The following is a 20,425-nucleotide window of genomic DNA, read 5'->3' on the forward strand; positions in this document are numbered from 1 at the left end:
ATGGTACCACTTTGAAACAAGCCAGCTGATAACAGTCCAAGTATTCTTTATCCTACCAAACATCAGTATTCTTTCTGCTTATTTAAGCTATTCCTGGAATAGTTTCTTACATGATTACCTTTCATTTTTTCAATCTTGTCAATGGTTTCTGCATTTGCTGGAATGTAGTGCTCATAATCACTGCATTTAAAATGAAAACTAATTTAGGTAAACTGATACCAGATATGTACCAATTGTCTTTTCATCATAAACGCCCTCCAACCTTATTAGCTGTCTCCCAGACACCACAGGTCCGCTCCAGTTCGCCTACCGACCCAACAGATCCACAGAGGACGCCATCGCCCGCGTCCTGCACCCACGCAGACAAGAAACAGGGTAACTATGGGAGAATGTTGATTACAGTTCAGTGTTTAACACAATAGTGCCCAGCAGACGGTTCACAAAGCTGAGGGATCTGGGACTCTCACATCATCCATAAGTGACTGAGACAGGACTCTCTTCTAGACACTCCAAACCCACCAGCACAATGTACATAAATATGTTCATATTGTTTATTTTGTAAAATGTTCAGATTGTCTATTCTTATTTAATTCACTTAATGTACAGAATTCACCTGCTTGCTGCATACATGCTACCACTGCACATTCACCTAATGTATATGTTATATATATTGTGTTCCCCCCCCCCCCCCCCCCCCCCATTTCATTTCACTGTGTGTTATACTTTTATAACTATGCATGTGGCGAATAGAGAACCTTGAACCTTATAGAATATTTAAGTATAGAGATCATGGTTGGCTCAATGCCTGAATGAACCTCATAGTTTTGAAACATAAATTAATTAAATTCCTCCACAAGTAATTACAGAGCTGCTGCAGGATGGTGATTCAACTGTAAAATGACCCAGGGGCTGGACAACTTTGATTTTATATAGAAAAATAACCAAACGACAGCCAGTTGGCAACAAGCTGACCAGAGTCCCCTACTGTAAAAAGAAGACATGTTGCAGACAAGTTGCTCTCGTTGCAAAATGATTGATTGCAGTGTGTGTCTGCATGTATGAATTAAATAGTGATTATTTGTAAACCTTGGCCAGTCTGTGTAAAAGTGACTGCAGTCAGTCAGATTGCAGTTATTCCAAGATAGGTTGCCTCCCACCACGTGACATGTGCAGTTGCCGTGCATGCTCAATTGCCGTGCAACTGGCATTGGTCACAGCAACTACTTGCATTTAGTCACCAAAAGTGAAAAAGTTGAATGCAGATAATGTTGTGACTGAAACAAAAAGTGCAAACAAATTAAGGGAAAGATCAAGATTTGGCATAAAATGGGATAAAATATTTGTATATATTTTTACTTTCATATACCAATTAAAACAAAGAAAACAAAAATCGCATTATAAAGGTTGCGCCATTGTCATCTAGTAAAAAAACCTCAAAGCCCTCCATTAGATTGGCGATTTGTCCACGGTGTACCTCGCCCTGGCCCTATGATAGCCCCCTCCTCACTGTAAGGGGTCCCTTGCAAAAATATTGAATAGTACATTTTCAAAAATTATTTGGAAGGACAGATATTTAGAGTAAAAACATAAATGTCATAATGTTATAAAGCAAAAATAAGATTTTGTGCAAATCTGTGAGCTTGCTGAAATTCACTGGTTTCAAAACAAACTAATACAATTCTGATATTTGTTGATCGTTTCTTCTTTTTGTCTGTGGTTAAAAAATTTAATAACAAAGGCCTGCCCTGTTATGCCTGCTCAGCATCCCCATAGCACAAAGATGCAACCTAAACCACACTGAGCAATAGCGGCAGGCAGCAAGCAATACCAAGATTAAATTATTAATAGTGGTTTTTACTGAGCACCAATAGCCTCCCACTAAGGATGGCATAAATCAAACTGACAAAAATGTAAGTGATAGTTATACAGAGAATTGTAAGAAAAGCATAACTGGATTTATGAAGCAAAAAGAAATAATAGTGTGTGTGTGTGTGTGTGTGTGTGTGTGTGCGCGCGCGTGCGTGCGCACACACACACACATACACACACACACACACATATTGTGAGTGTAATAGCACTCACAATATATATTGGTATGATGTCTGCCAGTTCTGAGTGCAGCAACTGTATCTACTGCTATTTTGATTTTAATTCATAATGTATGAGCTCATTTCATCCACGGGTGTTTGACTTACCAAAGTTCAGATTTTTATACTTAAAAATAGGAAAATATTTCTCTTGGTTCTCTCCAGCCTCATTTTTATATATCATTATGATTTGATTTGACTGAGTTTAACCTATCTGAAGTAACTCCCTGTAACACTGAGTACAGCTGCGCAGGTAGTAAGACAAAAACACTGTAGAGGTTAGCTCATGCTGAGCATTTGTGGCTATAACTAAATATATACACTCACTATGTACACTTACACGGTACACTAAATATACATGGCATATTTATCTATTATTATTTACACTTGCTTATGCTGAGCTGGATTCCCAGAACTGCCTTTATTCTTTGTGGCATAGATTCAACATGGTGGTGGAAACCTTCCCCAGAGATGATTAGTCCTTATTGAAATCTCTTGTTCCACAACATCCCAAAGCTGCTCTATTAATAGTTTTGAGATCTGGTGTATTTGGAGAGTATAGTGAACTCACTGTCATGTTGCTGTGTGCAGCCATCAGAAGATGGGTTCCCTATGGACACGAAGGGATGGAGATGGTCAGCACCTATACTTAAGTAAGCTGTGGTGACTAAATGCTCAATTGAGGTTCCAAACAATGCAATGAAGATACACCCACATCGTCAACATCCTAAACCACTGATACAAGACAGGATGGGTCTGGATCCATGCTTTCATGTTATTTATGTCAAAGTCTGACCCTAACACCCTAACAGAAATCGAGACTCATCAGGTTGGACAATGTTTTTCAAATAGTGAACTCATGTGAAATGTGGTTTAGTTTCCTGCTCTTAGCTCACAGAGAGTGGATCCTGGTACAGACTCCTGCACTTGTAGCCCATCTGCTTCAAGGTTCCTCATGTGTGTTCAGAGATGCTCTTCTGCACATCTTGGATATAAGGACATAGTGTAATGGTCATTGGAGTTGCTGTTGCCTTCCTTTGAGTGTGATGCAATTTGCCATTCTCCTCTGACCTCTGACATCAACAAGGCATTTACACCCAGAGAACTGTGACTTATGGGGCAGTTTCTCTTTTTCAAGTTATTGTCTGTAAACGTCAGAGATGGTTGTGTAGCAAAATCCTACTGACTCAACTGAAATACTCCAACAAACATGTCCGATTAAAGGTCACTTAAATCACCTTTCCTCCCTCTGATGTTTGCTTTTAACTTCAGCAGGTCTTCATGTTATTTCCTTTCACATGAATGCCTGGTTATCTGTATTAACAAGCAGTTGAGCAGGTGTGGCTGGTGAGTGTATCCAATGTACTCACCAGAAATCAAGTTTCTTGACAATAAATGATTATTTTTTTAATCATGCCTGCCTTGGTACCATGAAAAATAAATGTGGGTAGAAATAATAAAATAAGAACAGAGGGTAAGATGAAGATTTTGTACCAAGCCCAGGGAATGCAAAGAAGCTATGGCAGATCTGCAAATTAGTGTGGCGGGGAGTTGTTTGCAAGTCTAGAGGTCTTTTGTTTGCGTTCACTTTAGGCTGGTGCTTTCAGGCTGTGCATCACTCTGCCCGCAGCACTTGTTAAACTCTTTTGCTTTTGGTACGTAGCTAGATGTTTACTCTCTGATATGCTCAGCAGCTGTGATACTTAAGATTTTGTTGCACATAATAGTAGTCTGATTAGTAAATGCTAAATGCAGGACAACTGTTTCATGTTGGAATTTGTTTTAAGGCATTTGTGCGTTTTCCAGACTTTAACACACAAAATTACTTTCCCTAGGTATCCACTAATGTCCAGTCAATTCATTTCCACACTTGTTTCCCATTCAACCTTACACCATTCATTCTGAAAAAACACACTTTACAAAGAAATGCAAAAACAGTGAGGGAAAACAGATTAACAACAGAAATACCTGTAATTAAAGACATCTAATATGCAATTCACTGTGAGAGTCAGAGCCTGAGGAGATGGTAGGTAATTCAAAATCAAAGCCAGCACTTCAGGTGTGCTTGAAAACACCAGTTCTCCCTGGAGACATGCATGGCATTCTAGTATAATACTTTGTAAATTGCTTTAAAAATCTCATTTGCCATGTCTTTTATTTCAGGTACTACTTGTGGCAGGATTAAATGATAGCTTTTATGTTTCAACAAAGTAATGTTCAGACAATATTCAGTGACAAAACGTGGAAAGAACATTTTATTCTTTGAATCTGTTAAATTCATACACAATAGATGGGAACCTCCAGTACAAACTCGGTGTCCCAATTAAGGGCACTTTAACCACAGCCTATACTGACTGAGGTTTGAGTTCAGGGTTTTTAAAACCTCTGAGATCACCTTGTATACAAAGCAGTATTTCTGACTGAGTTCACTGGCATGGATTTAAAAATCTAAATATTGAAGAAAAGTGCTGCTTTTAGAGGTGTACAGAGAAAACTCAAGCTACTCTCTGCACCTAAATATATCCAAATGAGGTTTGTAAATGCTGCTAATCTGAAATATGTTGTCTTTGTTCCTGTTCCATTTATTCCTTTCAAAATTGTCTTTCTTGACTACAGGTTGTCGAAGATGTGACAGTAAAGACTGTTTTTAAGAGCTACTACACTCTGATTTATTTTTAACTTAAGAGGATTTGAATGAAAAAAGGTGAGAATTCAGTACCATTGTGTGTCTGATCAGAAAATGTGGCGCTCTGGCAAGTCTCTTGGAAGCTGTGCCAGTGCCTGGGAATCTGCAGATTTACATTTGGACAATCTAACTTTTCCTATATGATAAACAATTTTTGATCATTAATATACATTTTTGACAGTCACAACTAATGAAGTGCCATCAAATCAGAATGCACCTACTAGACAATAATAAACAGCAAAGAGACGCATGAAGAAGAAAAAAGAGAAAGATAAAAAGAGAACATAGTGACGTGTGCTAGAGTGAAGTCATTACAGCAGGGAGCCCCATTTTCAGGATATGAAAACTGAGACTCTCCATTTACCAGTCAGATATTACTTCCACCATCAAAGAAGATAGCCTGAAATTCCTATGCAGGTGGTCTCTGTGTGTGTTTGTGCATGCATGATGTGTGCGTATGTATGAATGGGTTAGAATATGTAGAAATGTAAATTCACCAGTGTTGTTTCACAGAAAACAGAGACAGGATTTTTATGTGATTGACAGTGATTTGCAGCTGTGCTCACTACAGGAGAGACGGCATCCATCTATACACACAGACTTTCTCTGCAGGAGTGATAGATTGTTATGCTTCTCCATTTGGGAAATCAGAAGAATGGAAGTCACTCGCTTCCTAGCACTCACTCAGTCTTAAGATCTCTCTCTTCGTGCGTCTCTCTGCACAAAGAACCTGATCCATTTGTGTTTCACTTGCTATTTGCATTGAAATCACATCAAGGCAGCATGCAGAGTAAATGAACTAGCACAGCCTGAGAGGAGGTAGGAGGCAAAACAGGCAGATAGAAGGCAGACAGACAGGTAGATACATGGGTCGGGTGCTGGCATGAAAAGGAAAAGTGAGAAGATGCTCGGCCAGGTAGAAAAAGAATAAGCAAAGAAAATAAAGAATAAAAGCTGGAAAGAGACAAATGAGAAAGAAGACAAGTTAAAAAAGAGACCAAACGAATACAAAGACAGACAATGAAGCAATGAAAAAAGATCAAGTTAAAAAGAGACAAAGTGACTAATAGGCAGAGGCAAAGACAGGAAGAAAACGGAAAGTAGTCAACAAGACAAAGAGAGGACAGCGCACAAAAAAGATACAAAAGGAAGTTAAGTAGACTGACATTAAGGAAGGCAAGAAAAAAGCAAGACAGAGGGCAAAAAAGTAAATACAGAGCAAGTCAAACAAAGCAGGAAAAAGAAACTGAAGGAAGATCGTTAATAAATTAAAATAGAGAGAAAGAAGAAGTGAACAAAAATAAAGTGGCATCTGAACAAATATGTTAAGAAGAAAAGAAGCGAGCATAGGAAAAATACAGCAAAAGAAAAAAGGAAACGAAAGACATGTAGCAAGAAAAGAGCAAAACTATAGAAAACAAAGACCTTACCACAGTGTGATAGTTGAGTGGTGTGATGAAAAAACAACTAGACTGTGTGAGTGAACGTTTTAAAGAATCAGAGGAAGATGATGAAACCACCTGTGTAGTATTAGATGAGTGCAAGTGATATAACTGGTAATGTGGGAGGAGGATGTGGAAAGGACATCCTCACAGCACTAGCAGGGCGTTTTCAGTGCCTCAGCACTAAATGAAAAGGGATGCGGACTATGACCTCCAGTTGGCTCCCATTGTAATGTAAAACTGTACGTGTAAACAAATTCATTTAATTCACTTATTTCTGAAAACAACAATTCACCTGTAACCCTGTATGCATGTAATTATGTACACCCACATTTCTGTAGTTTTATACTGTTATAATACTACTTCTTTGCTGCTGGAATTGGCAGGATGAAGAAGTACATATAATGGAAAAAAATGTGTCCCACTCACAAATAGTCAAGACACCAGTGTTTTTACTGGGCTATTATCATCCATTTGTATGTGCTTAGATCACCCAGAAAAATCAATTTTATGACTTGTTGGCTTAGCCAGGAACTCACATCTCTTTAAAATGCTGTGACAACTTCTGACATTTTCATATATTCAGGCAGACCCACAAATATAAACTTACCATACTGCTTTTACACACATGAGAACATATAGTTCCTGAGGGAGTCTAGTCTTTCTCTTTAGTATCCTAACCATAAAGCACCAACACATGATTTCAGTGTAGGTTATCTAAATTGATCATTTGTCAGAAGCAATCCAAGTAAAGATGTGACAGATCACAGTATCAATGAGCCAATCCCTGCACGGTGAATATACACACTCAAACAAGTGCCCTGCTAATTCCCAGACACCCGTTCAGTATGCTATAAAGCATGAAGGTCTACATCAGTACTCTGTCTGCAGCTGACTTTGTTATGTCCTGTGTGCGTGTGTGTGTGTGTGACACTGAAGGAGAAGAGAGAAGGAGGCTGAGTGAGGACTCACTTCCCATCTCATATCACATATTTTGCTCTGCATGGTTAACCACTCACATAACAGACTTCTTGTATGTGAAGATCTAATGGTATCACCATTAGATCAGTGTCTTTTGTGATTATGTTAATATATATACTTTTATTTATATGATAATATATATTTTGCATTTCAATACAGAATGCATCTGCAGCAGTGGGCCTGGTTTTATGCAAAAATTGATGATGACACAAGTGATGAATAAAATTTTAGATTTCACCATCTGATCATGAATCCAGACCAACTTGATCGTCTGTTTTGTTTTTGTTTTTTAACCATTGTTGCATGAGTAAATGGTTGTTCTAAATTTGGCTTTGCTGGTGAGCGTTTAATGTAGAAGCGAGGGTGGAATAAACACCTTTAAAAGGTGCAAAGGAAGGTGAGAAGTAATGGATGGCTTTGAGTCTCAGATGATCAAACAACAGCAGGTGATATTAATGTTATGATCAACATTTATGACATGCTTTGCAGCTTGTATGAGATATTCCTGAATCCAAAGATAGTGTAGTAACAACTTTGTGTGAAATATGTGTTTGTTGAATAACCTCTATATTATTATCAGTGCTGTTGGTTCCCATAGTATTTTGTTAATTTGCTGTCTATTCCAGTTAAAACAACTTGTTTGGAAGTAAATGTCACCAGTAGGGATGGGTACCGGTATCCGGTGCCATGATGGCACCAGTTCTGACATAAATGGTAGTAACCAGACCGAAAAGCAGCGCACATTTCGGAGCTTTATTTCGGTGCTTTTTTTTTCAAACTCAAAAATGCAAAAAACTCAAATTGTGCAAAAAATATGCAAACTCAGCAGCCTGCAACAAGTGCTTTAAGCTGATACTGTGATACTGTCAAAGGAAGTAACACCTCAAATCCGATGAAACACCTGGCGACGCATAGCGTATTTTTTTTTTAAAAAGCCGAAAAATGCGCTGCATTTGATAGCTTGCTGCGAGACCTCACACCGAGCGCATCTACTGCGGGTGTGGTGCCTGTAATCGGATCCAGAGTTAGCAACATCCCCCAAAAAGCCGAAGAGTAGAGTCCTGGCCCCTAGCCCTGCCAGTGTAGCAGAAATGATGAGGATGATGATGCAGCAGCAGCCGTTCTTCTCTGCGTGAGTAGCTTAATGTTGTTCGTGTATAATTTACGTTGAGTAGGCTAACCACGTTATTAAATTAATGCAGGTAAGGTGAACTAGCAAACACCGTCGTAGTTACATGAGGCTGTCTTCTTGTTTGATGGCAGATACTCCCTTCACCCTGGCCAAAAAGGCTAAAATGACCAAAGAAAAAGTGGAAAACAGTTAAACATGAGAGGTTTTTGGACAAAGTTTGTGTTTTTTCCATTGTTTAAGCACTGCTTCCAGCCAAGAGTGATACCATAAATCCCCTATAGCTGCAGAAAAGGCTAACATTGTTATCTTTTTACAAAGAAAAAAAAAAGCTGAACATGAGAGGTTTTTGGACAAAGTTTGTGTTCTCCATTCTTTAAGCACCGGTTTGAGCACCTTTTAAGCACCGGCACCATTTCAAAAGTACCGGTTTGGCACCGGTATCGGATAAAACCTAAACGATACCCATCCCTAGTCACCAGAATGCAGCAAAACATCTTGAAAAGATGCAAAATGCCAGTTTTAGCTATTCCCTCGATTTATTTTAGTATTGATTGACCTAAAGCTTACTTTGCAGTGACCCAACAAGCTGTTGATACAGGTTTGTCTCTCCCAGCTTCTCATAAATGAACACCTGTAAAGGAAGCCTTCTAAAACCATATTTAAACCCACTGGCTAAGCTTCATTTTTTGGTATGTAGATTTAATATTGTGATTAATATTGTGAAGGGGCATGTCATAAATTATTGCTTAAAAAGCACAATCTATCCCTGAACCTAACCAAGAAAGAAACACATTAAAATAAAGTGCAAAACTAACACACACGTCTTAACACACCAGACGAGTAAAATCCGTGTGAACATACGAATATGAATTTGCAGCACTTATGCTTTCTTGTTTAGAAACTTCACCTTATTATCACTTGATGTTAACTTCATTGTTTTCACTGTGCTTTTATTGAGGACACAGTTGCAAAAACGCAACATGTTTGATGTGTAAACACGTTCCACGGCAAATTCGGATCTGGAAAATTTTGAATTTCATGTTGCTTTTTCGTATTGCGCCTTTGATCTGCTGCTCCATGTCTAATACCATTGTTGCATGAGTAAATTAGCATGAGTAAATTAGCAGTCAAGGGATCTGTTGATCAGATCCCTTGACTGCTAATGCCAGCTGGGACTCTTGAGAAGAACGTGGTGTTTTTGATAAATAGATGTAAGGACTTGATGGGTCACATCATGAGGCAGTCTAAGAACATTAATTCCTACTGTTAGTTTCTTTTATACAGCACAAGTGTGTTTCTTGTCAACGTATTTTAAACTACATCACAATGAATATATGTAAAGTAATTATACAAAGAGTCACATATTAATATATAACATCCCACTTCATGAACTTCTCCCTGATCTAGGAGAGCGTCTTTGCAAATCATCATCCACCCTGAGAATTTTGTACCTGGGTGTTCCAGGTTGTCTGTGCCTATGTGCCTGTGTTTTTGTGTGTCTTCTCCCAAGGGCATTGGTAGGTTGTGCTGCAGACAGAGATATGTGGCTGGAGGTGAACACACCGACATTTCAGCAGGAACAAGCCATTTTCCTAACGCAAAAATCCAGTGTTTGTCTCTGTGATTTATAGCTACCTGACTGTAGCCGCACACCCAGCATTGCTCATGTGGGCCACTAGAATGTTAAAGGACACACACACTCACACACACGCACACAAGCACAGGCAGGTACTTGATAAACACATGAGGATTTGAATACATACATGCACAAAGAAATACACAAATGACCCAATCCCATTCATGGAGGTGAACACTCAAGACTTCATCTTCATACAAATGTTTAGAAATACACAAAATCCATACACACAGTCACACATACACAGCATTAATGGGGCCATGCAGCACCAAAACATTTTTCTGGGCTGTGTGTGTGTGTGTGTGTGTGTGTGTGTGTGTGTGTGTGTGTGTGTGTGTGTGTGTGTGTGTGTGTTTTTTCAAGTGATACTTATCTGCACAGTGTTGTCTCTTACATCTGATGTCATGGGAGATACAAGAAAAAAGACATTAACATGAGATATGAGCAAGTTCACAAAGTGCGCATGTTTGTGTGTGTGTTCAGTGCTGAAGGGCACATCTGAATCCTTCAGACCCTCTTTGATATAGATCTGAAACACTCTAATGTTGGATCATTTTAATTCCCCACTGTGGCACACACACACACAAATACATACTCAGTCTTACAAAACGTGTACAGTCAGATGTTTGATGCAAATGCGAGAGCATGTAGTTACATGTGCATTTCAAAATGAACAAGCACTCAAACAACATAAAACAAACCTCATTCACACATAGCAACGAAAATCTGCACAGATTCACAAACGAAATGCATCCCCTTGAACTAGAGTTTATGTGGGAGCTTCAAATGAATAGTCAGAAATTATAAAATATCTTTTAGAAGATTGTGTTCATCATTTTTTCCCCTTTTTGCGCATGCAGCACCAGTCATTTTTCAAGAAGTAATAATATTAAAATATAGAAATTCAATTTTTAGCAATTCTTAATATAAAGATGACAAAAATAAATGTGGCCAATTACACTTTTGAATATCATTTACACTCTTTCTGATATCTGAGTATCTGAGAATCGAGAACCTGTTCTTGTAGAGAACCGGTTCACAGTAGCTTCTTAGAATTGATCGCCTGCCTACCTATAGACTCCACTGTTGGTTCCACTTCCACCTGCCCCACAATAAGCTGATTTCAGCTTGTGTGCAGGAAGAGGAAAATAGCGGTGCAGTCTGCAGTGTGGGTATCAACATTACTTTTATTTTTATTGCACAAAAAGCAAGAGAGCACGATGGTAAAGTGCAAACTGAATCCAGGACAGAAACAGCTGCATTATGCTGCTAACAGACCTTCGTCTCGTTGCCAGCACCTGCACAGACAGCATGCTAACGCTAAGCTAGCCAAGAACCCAGAGTGATGTTAAAGCTGAGTGAATGCCGACCCCAGCCTAGCTGCCAGACCGTGACTTTCAACAGGCAGCTGCAGCCTCCATTTCTACCTGTTCATGCTCAAGGATGCCATAGCAGGGAGAAAAATTATGACAAGCCTGTGAGTCCATGACTGCCAAGGGCCCTACAGAACAGGAGAACAGTCATCAGTTTGTCTTGTTTTCTTATTTTTAAGTTATTAACCTATAGGGTTGCCAACCGTCCCTTAAAAAACGGAATTGTCCTGTATTCAGAAACAAAAGTACACGTCCCGTATTGAGCTAATAAGGGACGCACTTTGTCCCGTAATACAGTGAGAATCAAAAGTAGTCTATAAATGTTAATGGAATTAACGCTTTGTTTGAAAACATAATTCCCAGCCCCTCTCCTGCTTTGTGACCAATGAGCTGACAGCACACTTATGACAATTCGAGTATGACAATTCAGATTATCTCATTGGTCGAGGAAAGGTCGCTTGCGGAGAAAATACCGGAAGACAACAGATGACCACAACAACAAGCATGGCCAACAGGGAAACAAACGCCGACACTGCGGTGCACGTCTCGGATGACAGTACACCTAAAGCTGGGCAGACACTGCGATTTTTTTCAGTCACGTTATTCAGCTCCTGCTCAAACTGCACGATTGACTCGCAGGGATTAGAAGTTCATAGGTCATGATGCAGGGTCTCACACTATACGGCCCGATGCTCTGATGCGACCTGAGTGCTCACACTGTGCCAACATAACATGAAGGTTATAACAGAAAATCTGTCGCTCGCTCTCTCTGTCTTTCACTCACACAGACACACCACCATCAACTTTGCTAAATTGCTAATGAAAAACATGATCAGGCAGCTGTGATTGAGCAGCAGTGTAAATCCAACTATTTTCACGGTTGTTGTGGTCGTGATAATTTTGTGATGCCACATCGAAAAGGCTCGGATGAGCTTTCCAAAGTTCTACAAGTGCCTCCATCACTTGTGTCCAGATCACACGCTGCACAGCCGTGCTGCGCCGTCTTTTTCACCGATGTTTACGTGTTTGCGCGCGAGCAGTGTGAGCGGCTGTGGTGACACCCTCACCTCAGTGCTTGCTTCGGCAAGCGCGTACGCTAAATTGGATACGATACAGAGAAGATTAGCATGGCCCCTGCGCAAGGATGACACGCAAATTCGTGACACCCTCACGAGCGATTGATGATCGGGAGCTGGTCGTGAGGTGTTAATCGCTTCTCGTTACCCCACGTATACTACACGATGCACGATGAAGGCCAAAATCGGGCCGATCACCAAATCGCTCGCACGACTCAAAAATCGGCTCAAAATGGGCCAAAAATCGCACAGTGTAAGCCCAGCGTTAGAGCAGCAATGTTTGTCCCCCTCAGAGAAAGAAAAGAAAAAAGGCTGCAAAAGTACAGGGAGGAATGGGAAAAGGAAAACACCTGGCTGGGAAAGTGCACGATAACACCTATAAAGCGCACTGCACTGTGTGCCGGCGCACTTTTTCCATAGGCATGCTTCTAGTGGTGGGCACAAGAAGAACATGAGGGGCGTGAAAGCTCGGGGAACCCTTAACCAATTTCTTGTCCACCAGGCATGGCAGAAGCAGATATGGTATGTAAACACTGGTTTGTTGTTTAAACCCTCTGGTTAAGGTTAATATGGGCATGTGCAGTGAATATCAGCGCTATGTGGCCAGAAGTGTGATAATATCATTTATTTTGTGTAATAAACAACTGCAAGGATGGATGATTACAACAAATAGATGAATAATACATAAAAGTAATACATAGATGAATAATGATGATGAGTTAAGGTGCGTAATCATGGGAACAAGCGGGTTTACAAACAGGAGCAGCTGATTAGCATTAGAAAAGCTGAAATAATACCTCAACTGAAGCCAATTGTACTAAATGCACTATATGTGCACTGTTACAAGAATATTTTTCGTTCTATTGCTTTCTATTAATTTATATAATTTTAAGTTAAGCAGGACAGAGTTCTTTTAAAGAAAGATTTACTTATATTCTCAAAAGTTAAGCATGACAGGCTTCTGTTTAAGAAAGAGACCTGTTTTACTGTGTTAATGTTGTCATTTTGAGCTAAAAATAAATGGCTAAATGATCATTTGTTTCCCATATGGTCATATCACAAAGAATATGCATCTGCTTAAATCAAATTCAAGTCAAATGGTTAAAAAATAATTTCACACACACAAAAAAAGAGCTACCACACTGGGAAGGGTGAAGACAACTGGGTTGCCCGGCCCTGGCCACGAGGTGTCCCTTATTTATTTTTCAGGGAGTTGGCAACCCTATTAACCTATCACCATAAAATACTGTTTGCTTATGAACATGTTTGTTTTATAGCATTAGTTTTGTTTTTGGCAACAAAGAATAAAATCCAGTCAGCCTCTGACCCATCTCCCCCCACCTTATTTAATCATTTGGTTTGGTCCAGGTGCCAGCGCTAGCTCCTCTGAGTGCAAGAGGCGTAAGGATTATTTAAGGACATCTGGGCTTGAAAAAAGAAAAGAGACATTAAACTCATAGCAAATTCCACATGAAAGAAACTACTTGCTTTCCAAGTATTAGTTAGCTTACTTTATTTGTGACAGAAAATAATGCATTTGTGTTATTTTAGCCATGTAAATGGTGCAGGCAGACCCTTTATATGTATACTACATCACTGATCTGACAATCTGGTGCCAGGCAAAACAAATCGAACCTCTCTCAGGTGTAGCTGCCCCACTCCCATCTCCACACTCCTGACACTGCACCAACCTCAGATGTATCTGAAGAAGCAGGTGAGTACTGTTATGTCAAAACATGTGCCTAATTGCTGGAGGCACCTTGGTTAATAAACACTAGAGTGAAGAGAAGTATGCATTGCTCTGCATATATTTTGCACGCTCGCTATGACTGTTGCAGGTGATGAGAGCTTTCAGTAAGTTAAATCTAATTGAAACCTATTTGAGTTCCACTAGGCCTCAGGACAGACACATATTTTAGTCGGCTATACTTTGAAAATTTATATCCAAAGGATTAAATATATAACAATAATATATCCAATATTGAAGTGGTTGAGACAGCGTCCCATATGCTTGGAGACACACCTGTTCATGTATCTACAGGAGAATCACTGTGAGAATCCTTTTGAAGTTTCTTAATGCTGGCTTTCATCTTTGCTTTCTTCTGTGGCCTTTGTGCTCATACCTAAACACTAAAGGAAAGATCATATGTGTGTCCTCATTAGGGCAGATATTTGTGTCAGTGTGTAGGGGGCTGTAGCCTGAGGTTTGTATTGTTAAATGGTAATTGTGAGACAATACATTTCAGGCTATTTTATGGAGAAATTACCTAAAAGTGACGTAATGAATTGTGTAATGAATTATAGAATTATTTTTAAGAACAGCAACAAGTAATGTATAACACATTACCTTTTTTGAGCAATAAACCCAACACTAAGATTTGCCCACACACTATCCAATTAACTTGAACGAATGTAATGTATTTGATATGCTGCTTAACGATGATGATGAGTATGAAAGAGGAGCCAATGAGAATTGATAAGCGAATTCATAGGGAAAGGAATTAATACGTGATATTGATAATGAAACTGGAATCACTTAATTAATCACTGAATTTCCTTCCCCATTTTGCATTGAACTTTTTATTACTGTGCCCTAAAACAAGCATAATGGGACAACATGGAACAAAGTGATAACCAGCAGAAGAGCAAAATTTTCTCTCCTGGTCAACATGTGGTTAGAAACATTAGATGCCACTGTACAGTAGACATACTGGGACAAGTCCCCCTTTGTGCGTTAATGGTGCATGGCAATAAATCAACAGCACATTAATGCAGATACATTAGTGTGATTGTCATGAGCAAATTAGATCGAAGCAGAGAGGACAAATGGCCTCTACAGTGTATTTCGCATCAGGTGACTCCTTGAAACATCAGTTTATGTTTGCAGCACAGCACAAAGTATGCTTGATGTAGAAATTTATAGTTTCAAAGTTCTTGTCTAGTTTAAACTTCTGGCTAAGTGCTAAATGGTTCTTATATAGTTCTTTTCTTCTACTTGAGCACTCAAACATACCTCATTCACCCATTCACATTCATTCATACGAGTAGTTTTCTATGTTTAAGTGCTTTCTATCTAAGATTCACACTCCAATGCATGTACTGGAGAGTAACTTGGGTTTTAATATCTTGCACAAAAAGATATTGGGGCATGCAAAGCTGTAGGCACTCCAAGCTTTTACTGGCTGAAACCAGATTTTGTAGATTTTTAAGGTGCAAATAATCAAAATTTCATTCATTAGGTCTTAAATTATTATCCCCTTCTTTCTGTGTCATGTGATCCTCTGGAGAAACTCTTCATTTTATACCATTCAGTACCCACTGGAACAGTTTGCAGTTCAGTGTGTTCATCTCCCATGTGTTCCCTACTTGGAAACTTGCTGGTCTAAGTGAGCAAGACCTGAGTGTCAGCTACAACATGAGGTCAGCAGTTGGATCAGTGCTGCAGTTTCTTGTATTAGTAAAAAAAAACAATGTTTGCTGGAGTGAAGCTTTCAGTTTAGCAGTATATTTTTGTTAGAACAGGCACTTACAATGAGATTTGTTTTGTTGCCGAACAATTCCGAAACGAGGATCCAAAATTCTTTAGGGGTGTATGTGGATCGTATAAATAGAGAAGATAAAGAATCTCATAGTAGAAGCATTGATGCGTACTGCTGAAAGGATCCAGCTGAGGTGCTTCTGGAATGTTATGATGATGTTTCCTGGACTTTGGAGGGCTTTCAGGAATATAGATATGCTGGAGAGATTTCTTATGTCATCTTATATTTCAGGTTAATCTTGTGATTCATAGAAGCTGCTGGAATGTAGCTGAATAGATGTATGTCTGGACTACCTTGTGAAGCCAGCAGCTTATTGCAAGCAGAAGCTGATAAGAAACTGGAAATGGATGGAACAGGTGAGAATATGGAAATAATTAAAATAAATAATTTTTTTTAACCTTTTTTAATGGTTAGTGTTACCCATAGTTTCTATGATTTTTGCCAGTGGAAAAAACTGCTACATTCAACAGCAGCATTTGACAAACGTTAAGTTGCTTTAGCCTACCAATACAGACACACAAACACATAATAAACTGGTATTGTCAGAAAACTAAGAAAAAAAATGCCTTTTAGTCGTTCATTAAATCCAGTAAAGTTCAGCAGGAGTTCAGGTTTTGAGAAGTACTTGTACATTGGCTGCATCTGTGTGCTACAGTCAAAAAACAGATGCCTTTTCCATTCCCTAATTTTAGATATTTAAGTACATGCTTGCCCTCGGTGTCTTGATGTCACAGATGATGTTTAGCTATTTAGAGAGCAGTGCCTGGGACCTCAAACAAGTGGAAAAGCTGCTTTCATGGTGATGGCTAAGAGGCTCTACACCCACTGCTCTCCATCATCCCCTCTATCGCTGGCTTTGGCACTTTATATCCATCTATACCAATGGCTCTGACATGTCTCTTACTTATGTCTCTGCCTGTATCTCTCTGTTGGTATACACATTTATCTGCCACTCTGCATGTTGGCTATCTTTCTTCAAAATAGTATTTATAACTTTGTGCCCAGCCACAATCCTTGCAATAGAGCCATTTTTACTTTGTTGATACAAATTATTTGACATTTGAAAAAAAAGAAAAAGAAAACAGGAAAGGAAAAAAAAATACAAACCCACAAAAAGCCAACTTTTTTTATTTGGCTTAAAACAAACTATATAGTTTGTTATAGTTTTTAAATTTACCCTTGTCATTTAGCTCTAATATAGTAATTGTTATTTTTGATATTACCTATTCCCCTTACCACAATGAAACGGGGATGGAAATAATTGTCTTTGCAGTGAAAGGACTTCACTGACAGGCTTTTGACAAACATTACACCGTCACAATCCACAAACCTCATTACGACCACATTTTATACACACTGTAAAAAGAATAACCCTATTCAAATTAAAAAAAATGATGTCCAATTGTCACATCCAAAATATTTGACTTCATAGAATCCAAAATGAGTCACTTGATATGACCTGATACTTTTATGTTGATATAAACAATATTACTAGACTTGACGGAAACTTTAAATTTTGCATTGATCCAAATTTTTTTACATAGAACCATATTTTAATTATTGAACCAAGCTAATATATTGAAATTTAACCAACCTAATGTATTCACATCGAACCAAATTAACATGAACTAATATGTTTGTGTTGAAGCCAGGTAATTGATTTACATATATTCAAACTATATTTTTTACATTTCATTTTATTTCAGTTCAAAAATGCTCTGCATTTCCTATAAAAAAGACAGTTGGCCAACCAATTATTTCTAAATTATTTATTGTTCCAAACCATTTTAACTATAATCAATAGAGAGGATTAGTAATATACAGATTTAGTGCTACGGCAGAAATGATTAGAGAAATGTTTGTTTTATAAAACCTGCAACCTTTTGAAAACCAGTATAAAACCTGCAATCTTTTTAGAACTGGTATAAAACCTGCAACCTGTCTAAAACTGCAACCTGTCTAAAACTGGCATAAAACCATTATAAAAACTCTTTTTAAACCAATTTGCCAGTACTCAAAAATGTTTATATGTGCACTGTGCCTGTACAATGTAAAAAAAAAAATCTACACATGTATCAATGAAATCAACTTAAATCTCCCTTTCAAATGGGTGTTCTTATAATTTTTGAATGTAGAATATCACTGCAGGCCAACCAAGAAAAATAACCAAGCACACATGCACATGCATATACACATGCATGTGCACATACACATGCACACATGCATGCAAATGCGAATCTTAGAGGTCATCTTGTTAAAGTCAAGCTCCATCATAATCTTTTGAAGAGCCTCAAAGGTGAACCTGAATCCTCGTGGATATTCCATATTAAGAGCATAACAGAGTCCAAAGACCTTTGCCACTCCAGCTGCCACAGAAGGCAACTCATTCAGGACTTCCACACCATCAATGATTATCCCGATGTCTCGAGGCTGATGTAGGAGGCTTGAGTTGTCCCTGAAGACGAAGAGTGCCATGGTGGTACTCTGCAGCTCTTCCTCAGCTTCATCTTTCTGGGATATCTTGAGGTAAAATATGGAACAAAATGTACAAGTGAAGAACTGAAGTCTGGCACACCTGATAAATCTTTGACCATAATAACTACTATTTTGATAGTTGTTTGGTCACAGACTATTAGAACAATTATTTGACTAATCAGATTGTGAATTGCATAATCATTAAATTAAATCAATGGCGGAACATTTTCATAAATGTTCCACAAAGCCCAAGAAAAAAAAAAGAAAACAATACAGAACCCTAAGATATTAACTTGATGAGTTGATTAATCATTGCTGTCCTACATTAATCACTGCATTTAATAGCAGAGTTGTCAAATTTACATCAAGAGACTGCATCTCATGTAGAGACAGAACAGATATGGACATACCGTGTATTCTTTTATCAAGTCCTCAACACGTTCTCCAAGGTAGATAATGAGAGATTTAAGTATACACTCCCTCCTAATGTCAGCATCAGCATCCTGCAGGAACAGTTAAAATTGTTACTATGCAATATGGAGAGTATGCTGCGTGAGAGGAATTTTTTTTCACCTCTCTATCCTCATGAGGTGACTAATGCCCCTTTTCCACCGACAAATCGGCACGGTGCGCTTGAGAGCAGTTCAGTTTAGCGCGGATGAACTCGCTTGTTGTGGTGGAAACATAAAGCAGACGTAACTGGGAACAGGGGTGAACCCATCTGGCTATGAAAAGTCGTGTGCAAAAGTCTTTGTCCGCAACGTCACAGCCCGAAGAACAACAACAATCGCAATATATGTGTGTTTTTGTACTTTGCTCCGTCTGTGGTTCATTTTGATTGGTTTGATTTTTGGTTCTTGTGGAGGAAGTGGCCATGGTCCAAAGTCAATGGAGTATGGTTGCTGGGAGTTTTTTTTTAAAGCCTTTTGTGGGAGCGCTTCTATATCACATCACGTGGGCACCACACACACCCGGGCCAATCAGGTGTAAAGGCGGTGGAAAAGCGTCCGCAGGGGGCTAAAGCGAACTGAGCCACACCGTGTTCTGTCGGTGTAAAAGCGGCATATGCTTTCTTGTCCCTAAATAAAAGTTTATACGTATATATGTATGTATGTGTATCTGGCGAGTGAGAGTGAAAATGTGTCTCCAAAATAAATTTTGTTGTAGTTGTGCTCTGTACTTGTATAATGACAATAAATCTCTTCATTCATTCAAGAACAAAGCCCACACTTCCTTTCAACATTTTAAAAGGTCACAGCCATAATCACTGACGTTACCAAAATAAAACTGTAACAGGATACAAATTCTCATTAGATACAGCGGTTAAAATGCTAACTGTCATGTTAATAGTTAATTATATACACCCTACCTGATCAAGAAACTCTAGGATTATGGCAGTTTTTGCTTTGGTTGTCCCTCCTTTCTTTCTGATTATTTTAAGTAGCTGTGGGGAGTGCTTGTCCAGCTGGACCATGAATCTGGTTAGCAGGGGAACTGCAGTAACCCGCAGAAACTCTGCATTAATCTGTACATGAGTAGACAGTGTACAATACATTTTTTTAAAGACCAACTTCCAACAAGAAAAAGTCAAAACATAATTCCAATTTCCAAACTATGATAAAAGGCATTAGTATAAAAAAGTTAAAGTTATACCTCTTCCATCTGAAATAGACCTGGCCATCTTTCCAAGAGGTTCTTGATGTCAGGCTTCTTATCCACAACCTCTTTCCTCCTGAATTCGAAGGTCCTGGCCATCAACACACAGATATTTATATGAAGAGAGACAGAGATAAACGTGCGCGCACAAACACAAGCTTGTGTCTAGAAACCGCGAGCTCACCAGAAAAATTCAAACGAAGCGGAGCACGGAGTTATACTATGAATGTTATGAACTATGAACTTATGCTAGCTAGCTGTATCCACCAGCGTGGTAACGCTAGGTAGTTAGTTAGTATACTGGTAAAAAACGGCTTTTTGCCTAACTTGCATTCCCGACTG

General features: G+C 38.8%; 1 protein-coding gene and 1 non-coding gene across 2 annotated transcripts; one reads left to right on the top strand and one right to left on the bottom strand.

Annotated features, from left to right (window-relative positions):
- Window positions 1-244: 244 nt before the first annotated feature.
- On the bottom strand, window positions 245-20,182 carry LOC147331044 (uncharacterized). The gene is made up of 5 exons (XM_086294084.1): window positions 20,081-20,182; window positions 19,797-19,952; window positions 18,838-18,930; window positions 18,173-18,472; window positions 245-349 (listed from the first exon to the last, which is right to left on the bottom strand). Exons 1-5 carry the CDS (start codon window positions 20,180-20,182, stop codon window positions 245-247), a joined length of 756 nt encoding a protein of 251 aa, XP_086150210.1.
- On the top strand, window positions 12,409-12,516 carry LOC147331045 (U6 spliceosomal RNA). The gene has a single exon (XR_015129631.1). It is a non-coding gene; the product is annotated as a U6 spliceosomal RNA (small nuclear RNA).
- Window positions 20,183-20,425: the final 243 nt, after the last annotated feature.

The sequence above is a fragment of the Aulonocara sp. 'chitande type north' Nkhata Bay genome, linkage group LG5, assembly GCF_057382095.1.
Source record: "Aulonocara sp. 'chitande type north' Nkhata Bay isolate Kocher_YH1m ecotype deep benthic linkage group LG5, A_spYH_male_GT1.1, whole genome shotgun sequence".
NCBI lineage: Eukaryota > Metazoa > Chordata > Actinopteri > Cichliformes > Cichlidae > Aulonocara > Aulonocara sp. 'chitande type north' Nkhata Bay.

What these genes read in the sequence shown, in the direction of transcription:
- LOC147331044 (XM_086294084.1), bottom strand. Translation starts at nt 20,182, where the DNA reads ATGGCCAGGACCTTCGAATTCAGGAGGAAAGAGGTTGTGGATAAGAAG. An exon ending in TCCTAGAGTTTCTTGATCAG is followed by an intron (nt 18,931 to 19,796) that starts GTAGGGTGTATA and finishes CTGTTCCTGCAG; the next exon opens with GATGCTGATGCTGACATTAG. An exon ending in ACTTGATAAAAGAATACACG is followed by an intron (nt 18,473 to 18,837) that starts GTATGTCCATAT and finishes TTTTACCTCAAG; the next exon opens with ATATCCCAGAAAGATGAAGC.